This window comes from Bactrocera tryoni, chromosome 3 (genome assembly GCF_016617805.1).
Source record: "Bactrocera tryoni isolate S06 chromosome 3, CSIRO_BtryS06_freeze2, whole genome shotgun sequence".
In the NCBI taxonomy this organism is placed as follows: Eukaryota; Metazoa; Arthropoda; class Insecta; order Diptera; family Tephritidae; genus Bactrocera; species Bactrocera tryoni.
Genome location: NC_052501.1, coordinates 35,375,999 through 35,386,586, shown reverse-complemented (window position 1 = coordinate 35,386,586; position 10,588 = coordinate 35,375,999). Strand labels below are relative to the sequence as shown.

The window sequence follows — 10,588 nt, the reverse complement described above, 5'->3', positions numbered from 1 at the left end:
GCCTCAACACCCGCGCCGTTAGTTCTGCTTTCTCCAGGACTGGACAAGGAAGCACAGAAAATGGGTCTGGCAGTGAACGAGGGCAAAACGAAATAGCTCCTGTCATCAAGCAAACAGTCGTCGCACTCGCGACTTGGCTCTCACGTCACTGTTGACAGTCAAAACTTTGAAGTTTTAGATAATTTCGTCTATTTCGGAACCAGCATTAACACCACCAACAATGTTAGCCTGGAAATCCAACGCAGGATTACTCTTGCCAACAGGTGCTACTTCGGACTGAGTAGGCAATTGAAAAGTAAAGTCCTCTCTCGACGAACAAAAGCTAAATTCCCGTCCTGCTATATGGTGCAGAGGCTTGGGCGGTGACAGCAACTGATGAGTCGACGTTACGAGTTTTCGAGAGGAAAATTCTGCGAAAGACTTATGGTCCTTTGCGCATTGGCCACGGCGAATATGGCATTCGATGGAACGATGAGCTGTACGAGATATACGACGACCTTGACATAGTTCAGCGAATTAAAAGACAGCGGCTACGCTGGCTAGGTCATGTTGTCCGGATGGATGAAAACACTCCAGCTCTGAAAGTATTCGACGCAGTACCCGCCGGGGGAAGCAGAGGAAGAGGAAGACCTCCACTCCGTTGGAAGGACCAAGTGGAGAAGGACCTGGCTTCGCTTGGAATATCCAATTGGCGCCACGTAGCGAAAAGAAGAAAAGACTGGCGCGCTGTTGTTAACTCGGCTATAATCGCGTAAGCGGTGTCTACGCCAATTAAGAAGAAGAAGATGTGTGTAAGTATTATATATGTATAAACATTTTCATTGCGATTTAAGGAATGTAATTGCGACCTGCATCCTGCCCGCCGTCCGAAAAATGTACTTGCGAGATGCATCGGGTTTTGCTTCCCAAAGGCAGAATATGAAAGATTTCGTATCCAAAAAATTTGAGAAAGATGTTCAAATATATCATAACTATAAAGCCTAGAAATTTCGCTTGAATCAATTATTTCTTTCCCTCCCAAAAAAAACAATTTTTTGAAGCCTCGAAAACAGGCTCTCCCTTTAACACTTGCCATTGTCCGCGATCTTCACTGTTCGCGACACAAGAGATATGAGATTTTGTGCGCACACGACGCCATACACGACACGCATGTGCGCGAACCCATCGTAAAAAATCTAACTTTTTCGCGAACATGGATCGGTACGCGCACAAGCCCATACACGAGCATTGTATAAACCTACAAGTAACAAATCCTATAATTAATTGAGAGCGTACAAAATAAAGCTTGTGCAAGAACTGGAGCAGCTCAACTTTCCCAAGCGACATCGCTTCTCTCTGTGGGATCTTAAAAAGTTCCAAGACATTTGACATTTTCGAGCCAAATTTTGTTCGTACCAAAGAATGTTCTTTCGAATGGTAATAAACATTCCCCATTGAATTTGAAGTTTCTGTGTTTTTTGTAGGGAACTTCGAAATAGATCTCCCTTTATATTTTTATTTTTACGTAAATATTATTATATTAGTTACATAGACTCTAACGTACCAGAAATTAAGTATTATAATAATAGGATAAAAGTCCTCCTCAAAACATTGAAAAAAGCAAATATATTGACGCTGAATTATGGGCATCGTGGAGTTGACAAAATTTCTATGAATCGACGTCTTGCGACAACAAAGCCAGGGACATAAGGAAAATTTAAGGTGTAAAAGCAATCGTAAAAAGTATGATTCGAAGCGGGATGTTCGAAAGTCCTGATATAAGTTATATAGGGGCTAGGCCAAGTTTTCGCTTAAATGTATCTATGTTTGGAACAAAGATACACTGTTATAAAGAAATCTCAATATTTTTTTAAGTTTTATTATTTCTGTTTCATGATATGCACGTATATATATATGTATGTATATTGTATGTACATATGTATATGTATAGTGTGAGACAAAACTAAAGCACGAAATTTACCTTTTATCTTTATGTAATTTATATAACGTTATCGTGTTGGTAGATACGCAGCATTTCTTTTTTTTTATTTTAAACAATCTTCGTGCTTTAATTTTGTCCGACACTGTATGTGTGCAAACAGTTGATTCCAAGACGTTACGTATACGCCATGTCTTCGGATATGATGCGGACACAATCACTTCTGTTGACCACTCCTAGGGACTATGTTTTTTGTGGTACCAGTCATCATCTAAAAATTAACAAATGTGATTTCAATTATGTGTATGGCAAATGGAATAAAACGAATGTCGTAGAAATGATAAATTTTCGCCATGTGAAGACACGTTGTGGAGAAAAGTGTTCGGTTGTGGACGCGTATTTTCCTTTCTTATTCTTATTAAGATGGTATTTGAGACTTTCGCAACATTGCCATAATTCGTGTCAAAATTATCATGATTTAACTACATGTTTTTCATAACGGAAGTGTGACTTTATTCTATGACCCTTTACGACCGTATGTTTGCTCTCAGCCACCAAAGCTTTTTTGCCATTCCAGTCGTATGACTGCTTCCAACGACCAAAGCTTTTTTAACCGTTGCCGATTCGTTTAAATCGAATATTTTATAAGTTGTGCTTTACTTAGATTTGGCGATTTCACATCTTAAAATATTTAAAAATAATACCCTAATAAAAATGCAAAGAGAAATTTACTGAAATAAATGTTCCGTGGACCTGAAAGTAGCGGTGACGAATTTTATTTTGACTCTTTCAACGCTGACTTTGATAAAGAAAGTGCTAATATTTGCTCTGCAGATATTTCCAGCAGTGACTCTGATAGTGACATAGTTCCACTAAAGCGACGAGTAATGCAATTAGATATTTCCAGCGATAGGGAAGAAGCAGAAAATGATGAGATGAGAGTAGTTGTGTAAACGCATTTACTCTTTAGAAAATGTTACGCACAATGACCAGCATCTATCAGAAATCAATTTTTCAACGGATTTAAAAGTGTTGGACTTATCGATTTTTTCAGACTCTTTTTTACAGATACACTTCTTGAAGCAATTGTGCAAGAAACAAATAAATATGCCAAATATAAATGGAGCAGCAGAATTTAATTTAATTAAGATATAAAACTCATATTTATTAGGGGGGATCGGAGTAGGGGCACCTGTCGGAAAAAAACTTTTGGAAAAGTGGGCATGGCCCCGCCTTGCAATAAGTTTAATGTGCATATCTAATAAACCGCTTAAGCTGCAACAAGCAAATTCCCTCAGCACGAATATTGTAAGAATTTCTACCGATATTGTGAAAAGGGATGAAATCGGAGGATAGCCTCGCTCACTCTCCATATAACGGTACTGCTTAAAACTACTGAAAGCGTGATAAATTAATAACTAAATACACCAGAGACAATATATTTTACCACTGAGATGGTATAAGAGAGCTTTATGAGAGCTGGTGTGAAAATTGGACGATGGGCCTGGCACCGCCCACTTTTTTGTGAAATCCCATATCTCGGGACCCGACTGACCGATTTCGACAAAGTTTGGTACGGCATTTTTTATGTCACATTGTGAAAATGCGCGAAATCGGCTTCTTCCCATATAGCACAACTTTAAATTCCATTTGATCCCTTCAGTTTCCAGTACACAAATGAAGAAGCAATTAATATAACGGGATACAACTTTGCACGAATAATGTAAGTGTGTTCCATCTTATGATCAAAAATTATTCAAATCCAAGAAAAACTGTTCAGGTCCATAGGTACCGAATATTTAGACCGCGGTACCTATAGTTGACTTTTGATAGAAAATGTCGGTCAATGTGTGATATACATATGCAAGTACATAACTGGAAATAAGGAATAATCCTTCTCTTATGATGGTGGGTCTGCATGTCAAAAATAGGTTGAATCGGGCCAATACTTCCCTTAGCCCCCATATACTTAATATATGTACATAAATATTTTCGGGTTTTCGGGTGCCGCATATGTATGTATATCGGCCAATATGTGAGTTATCCAAATTAAAATAAGAGAGCGTGTTTTACTCATAACAGTGTATATTTGTGCCTAAAGTAGATCAATTTGAGCGAAAATTTGGCCTAGCCCTTATATAAGTAATATCAGAAGGGTTAAACCACGTCTAGTGGTCCACGAAAATTTCGAAATACTTACATATGTATTACCGATTTTGAAAATTAGCAGTTCTTTAGAAAAGGGACCAGACGCATACCAAGTGATATAAATATTTCGTCAAAATTCTTTTTTTTGTTAAAGTTATTGAAGGTTGAAATTTAAAGCATGATAAAATTTTAAAATTTTTTTCTCATAAATTACTAGAGATAAATCGATAAAATTGTGTGAAGTCAAATAAAAATGGTCGTGCTATATTATATTCACGAACTATTTGTTTAAATAATAATATTTTACATAATTTTTTGTTAAACAATTGAAGTTTTTAAAGTGTACTTCACGTTAAAAAAAATCGAAAAGTATGTGACACAACGCAGAAAATATTCACCTTTAATAATCTGCAAAAAATTTTTGTTCATTCATACCATTCGAAAGATATTGAATTTTTTGTCCCCTTACCGCTCTTAAAACCTATGGCACATCGATTGACTTGAGACGATTTTGCATTTCAATAAGTGACAGTTACAAAAATCAATTACATTTCATAATTTAGAGATGTATTTACACTTGAATGAAAATAAATATGCCGAAAACAAATATTAACTTTTCTATATCACAGTGAAAAAGCATAATAACAATAAAGTAAAAATAGATGTTGACTTTGTTTCAAAATATTTACAAAATTTAAGTGAATTTGATTTACTTATGTTTAACCTTTTAGTGTTTGAGTTATTTACAAAATAAAAAAAAAGAAGAACAATCGATTAATATCTATGATGATCTCTATTCAGTATATTCAAAATTGCAATTATGAGCTCTTTTTAGTTTTGTGACCTGCCAGCTGTGAGGTCACAAATTTGAGACACTATTTTGTGACTAAAGACTAGAGACTGTGTTGTGAATACGAATTAGTCACAAATTGAGACGACACCTCAAAATGTCTCAAATAGTGAATTTCCGTTATAAACCTACCAGATCCTGCCAACTGTCAAAGACACTGACTGGAGAAATGGGCATCTCTTTATCTCTGGTTGTGTTTTTGTTAAGGTTGTTAGATTACAGTCTGGAAGCCGCTTGTTGCCAATTTGCTTCCAAATATACATAAGTATGTATGTACATAATTGTTGGCATCTAGCGTAAACGTATTTGTTTTTGGCTTCTCCGCTATACTCTTGCATCATGTTGCTACAAAACATAATAGTTTTGTTCACAGTTTTAACTTAAAACTAAGTGAGATAGATAGGGTTATACATATGTATGTATACATACATATATTGGGTAGTGGAAAAAATCTTTTCATATTTTGTCAATAGATATTGTTGCAGTCGCATATCTCTAGTGCTACCAATCACATTATGTCATACCACATAGTGTTGGAAAGGTGAGATTTAAACCTTCATATAACCAAAAAAAATTACATTCAGCGAAGTCGAAAAAAAATTTTGAGTTGATTGAAAATAATGAAGAAATTTGCTATTTTTTGAAATTTTTGCATAAAAAAGGAAGAGAGCCACGCAAGCCACCAATGAAATTTGTGATGTTTACGGAGACGATGCTGTATCAGTGTGTATAGCACAGCAATGGTTCGCTCGCTTCCGTTCTGGAAATTTCGATGTGAAAGATGCACTTCGTTCTGGTTGACCTTTTTTTGAAAAAGTTGATGAAATTATGGAAAATATTGAGCAGGACACATTTAAAAAAGACTGAGTACAAAAAGCAGCTCGAGGTTTGGGTACCACATGAATTGTCTGTGAAAAATTTAATGGACCGATATGAAAACGAACCATTTCTTAAGCGAATGGTAACAGGAGAGCAAAAGAGGATCAAATACGACAATAATGTGTGAAAAATATCATGGTCAAAGCGTGGTAAAGCTCAACAAATGGTCGCAAAGCCAGAATTGACGCCTCGAAAGGTTATGCTAAAGATTTGGTGGGATTGGAAAGAAATCATTCACTATGAGTTGTTCCAGCATGGTCGAACGATTGATTCTACATTTTACTATCAACAACTGATGAGATTGAAACAAGCAATCGAAAAAACGGCTAGAACTGATCAACAAAAAGGGCGCCGTCTTCCATCAGAACAACGCTAGACCACACACATCTTTGATGACTCGGCAAAAACTGGAAGAGCGAAGCTGGGATGGTTTTGATACATCCATCATATAGCCTTGACCTTGCACCATCGGACTAAAATTTGTTTCGGGCAATGCAGAACTCCCAGTTTTTCGCCAAGAAACCAGAAAAGTTTTACACTGATGGAATAACGTCTCCAGCGGAAAAATGCCAAAAAGTGGTCGACCAAAATAGTACATATTTGGTTCATTAGAGTTCATTATAAATATAAAGAAATAAGTTGAACTTCGATTAGAAATACGAAAAGACTTTCGACTACCCAATATAAAAAAATTGTATCATAAGAAAAAATACGATAACAAATTTTAATGAAACTTAGTATACATGTTCTTTGGCAAAAAAGTAATGCAGACTTTGTATGTGGGCGTAATCGGACCACTGCCACGCCCACAATGCGTCACTAAAAGAAAACCTATAAACAACTACCACACCTAAGCTGAATATGTCTCGAACGTTCGACGAGTCACTCGCGGACGATGCGTCGATCGTTGAGAATATGAAACAGGAAAAAGGGAGTGTATTAGTAAATGAAACCACAAAGTTTGTGTTTAATATAGCAAATTAAAGTGTTGGTTCTTTATTAAATCGTGATTACCAAAAATTACTTACTGGTTTGTACTTGTGGTGATGCTGGTTGTGGTGGCCGGTGGACGACGTCTTACTTCCTTCGCTCTCTAGAAAAAAGTAAAAGTGCGCGACTAGCAGGATCGCTTGCTAAGCGGGAGTTTTCAACGAAACCATTGCCAGTTGAGTGAAAGTTATTAACAGTTGAGTGAAAACTATTAACAGCTAACTGGCAATGGTTTGTTATATACCCACTAGGGGTGGTAAAAAGAAATTAGGCGCTGGCCTAAACATACCGGCCCCCTTGCGGTGAGCAACAAAAAAAAAAAAAATTACATGTCCATCGACCACCACAACGATGTACAAATTTATGGCACAATATGAGTACAGCTAAATAGAAAATAGTTTAAGTTCATTTATTTCGACGACTTGTGGAAGTTTGGTGCCGTGCTGGGATCACCTTATGTCATGAATGACATTTTTAATTATTGGTTAAGTGCGCACACGTGCGCAGATTAACCCCGGCAGCAGAAAAAGGTAAGTGAGTAAAAATAATTGAATTTACATATTTATTTGAATATTTTCTTTCAGACTTCCTGGCAGGATCGCATGAAGAAATCAAGAAGGAAGTATCTGGAGGCCCCGGCGAGAAAACATTGATGTGTTGTCCCCTGTTTGCTGGCAGCAGAAAAGGTAAGTAAGTGAAGATAATGAAATTTGCAGATTTATTAAAATATTCTCCTTTATTTTCAGACTCGTGCGCATGCTCTTCTTGCTTTCCCCTTGGTGTGAAACAACTGATCGTTGGTGTCAACAAGATGGATTCGTCTAAACCACCATACAGTAAGACTTGTTATGGGGAAGTCCAGAAGGAAGTATCCTCATCCATCAAGAAGCTCGGTTACGATCCAGCTGCTGTTGCATTCGTCCCAATCGCTGGCTTGGCATGGTGATAACGTGTTGGAAGCATCCACCAATGGTACAAAGGATGGAAGGTTGAACGTAAGGAAGGCAACTCTGGGGGTAAGTTGATTTAATAACACAACCATAAAATGAAAAAAAATGACGCACAAGTAAATATGACGTTAACATTAGGCCAGATTAACAAATATTTCGATGTAAACGTGCAAAAATCAAATGTTGTGAGAAGCGTTTGCTGAAATCCCAAATCATAAATACTTATTATTTTAATAATTGCCGATTGATTGAACTTCGTGCAGTTGTCATTTATATACATATTCTTATATGCTTCGCTTAGACTAATGTTCAATAATGGAAATTAACTCGTAGTACTTCAAAAAATACATGCTATGAGTACAATATATACGTATTTACGCTTTTCCGGTTGCTTTAACGTACATTTCCATGCTTATGTTTAGCTATTAAAAGGTGAAACAATATAGCATGAGAAAGTGCATAACTAAATATTTAACATTTTGGCCGATTACAATTAAATTGAATAAAAATTACGAGAAACAAAACTATTAATGAATAGAGATGTGCGAATACACTGAAAATAAATTGTTTGAAGAATGTGACTTAAGATTTTAAGAGAATGAAATAAAATCCATGCGAAAATTTATAATACAAAAAGAATAAAAAAATTTATTTCAAGCTGCGTTGAGGGGAATGCAAACTAAATATTTCAAAATTGCAATTCAAGGCAATAAAAAATATGTAAAACTTAAAAATTTTTTTTTTTTTTTTCAAAGTAAAATCTGTTTATTTTTATACTCTCGCAACAATGTTGCTAAGGAGAGTATTATAGTTTTGTTCACATAACGGTTGTTTGTAAGTCATAAAACTAAAAGAGTCAGATATAAGGTTATGTATACCAAAATGATCAGGGCGACGAGTAGAGTCGAAATCCGGATGTCTGTCTGTCCGTCCGTCCGTCCGTGCAAGCTGTAACTTGAGTAAAAATTGAGATATCATGATGAAACTTGGTACACGTATTCCTTGGCTCCATAAGAAGGTCAAGTTCGAAGATGGGCAAAATCGGCCCACTGCCACGCCCACAAAATGGCGGAAACCGAAAACCTATAAAGTGTCATAACTAAGCCATAAATAAAGATATTAAAGTGAAATTTGGCACAAAGAATCGCATTAGGGAGGGGCATATTTGGACGTAATTTTTTTGGAAAAGTGGTCGTGGCCCCGCCCCCTACTAAGTTTTTTGAACGTATCTCGGAAACTACTATAGCTATGTCAACCAAGCTCTACAGAGTCGTTTTCTTCAGGCATTTCCATATACAGTTCAAAAATGGAAGAAATCGGATAATAACCACGACCACTTCCCATACAAAGTTTATGTTAAAAATCACTAAAACTGCGTTAACCGACTAACAAAAAACGTCAGAAACTCTAAATTTTACGGAAGAAATTGCAGAAGGAAGCTGCACTCAGGCTTTTTTTCAAAATTGAATATGGACGTGGCCTCGCCCACTTATGGACCAAAAACCATATCTCAGGAACTACTAGACCGATTTCAATGAAATTCGGTACATAATATGTTCTTAACACCCTGATGACATGTACGAAATATGGGTGAAATCGGTTCACAACCACGCCTTCTTCCAATATAACGCTATTTTGAATTCCATCTGATGCCTTCTGTGTATACGAGATATATACATTAGGAACCAATGATGATAGCGGAATAAAACTTTACACAAATACGGTATTTGAAAAATATGTAAATGACGTAGAATGAAATCTAGATTATCACTTTATCATGCGAGAGTATAAAATGTTCGGTGACACCCGAACTTAGCTCTTCCTTACTTGTTATACATATGTACGTGCACAATTAATTAGAACAACGTAAATTCGCTTCTTCTTTTCTTTTTTTTGAAGATTTTCTGTCAGATCGTAGTAAGTGTGTCGGAAAGCTAGGCTTCCGATGTGGCTGGGGAACGGTTGTGTTGAGTAGGGTGTGCATCCACGTTTTCCTCCTCGTAGGGTGGTAGTAAGACCAATTTGGCAAGCGGTCTTGTAACTTGGCCTTTTTCAGTAATAATGTCAACTACTCGCACTCGGGTATCAGCACCTGGGTGTATATTGACAATCCTACCCAATCTCCACTCGTTCGGTGACAAATTGTCTTCCTTGATGACGACAAGGTCACCTGTCTTCAAATTAGTTTTTGGATGTTTCCACTTAATGCGTTTCTGCATTTCTTTCAGGTATTCAGTTTTCCACCTTTTGCAGAAGGATTGATGTAAGGCCTTAAGTTTTTGCCATCTATTCACGATAGAGGCACTGCTTTCATTTATATCCGGTTCTGGTGGGGCCATCAGATGTTCGCCGACCAAAAAATGTCCTGGAGTAAGTGGCTCCAAATCAGTAGGTTCGTTTGAGGCTGGGCTTAATGGTCGCGAATTAAGGCAAGACTCAATTCGGCATAAGAGTGTGTTAAACTCTTCAAGAGTGTATTTTTGCCCAGACGCAATCTTGCGAAAATGACTCTTAAAGCTTTTCACACCTGCTTCCCAAAGTCCGCCCATATGAGGGGCTGCAGCAGGTATGAAATGCCATGTAAGAGCTTGGTGGCTATACTTTGAGATAGCATTGTTGCGAGCATCGGCTATGAAGGCTTTAAGTTCGGACCTTAGGGAGCTCGATGCTCCAACGAAGTTTGTACCATTGTCAGAATAAATATTCTTAGGGCAACCTCTTCTAGAAACGAATCTAGAGAGAGTTGCTAAAAATGACTGTGCTGATAAATCGGTAGTGGCCTCCAGGTGGATGGCCCTTGTTGTAAAACAGACAAACAGACAGACATACCCTTTGGATACACGGCATCCTCTT

The 10,588-nt window shown here is 37.1% G+C and overlaps 1 protein-coding gene across 2 annotated transcripts; it reads left to right on the top strand.

Moving 5' to 3' along the window:
- The first annotated feature begins 7,227 nt into the window (after positions 1-7,227).
- LOC120771266 (elongation factor 1-alpha 1-like) lies at positions 7,228-7,796 on the top strand. 2 transcript variants are annotated; one of them, XM_040099185.1, is made up of 3 exons: positions 7,228-7,315; positions 7,370-7,471; positions 7,532-7,796. In XM_040099185.1, the coding sequence occupies exons 2-3, from the start codon at positions 7,438-7,440 to the stop codon at positions 7,729-7,731; spliced, it is 234 nt and encodes a 77-aa protein (XP_039955119.1). In that variant the 5' UTR covers positions 7,228-7,315; positions 7,370-7,437; the 3' UTR covers positions 7,732-7,796. The 2 variants fall into 2 exon arrangements, with proteins under 2 accessions (XP_039955119.1, XP_039955120.1); XM_040099186.1 differs by having other exon boundaries at positions 7,252-7,319.
- Positions 7,797-10,588: the final 2,792 nt, after the last annotated feature.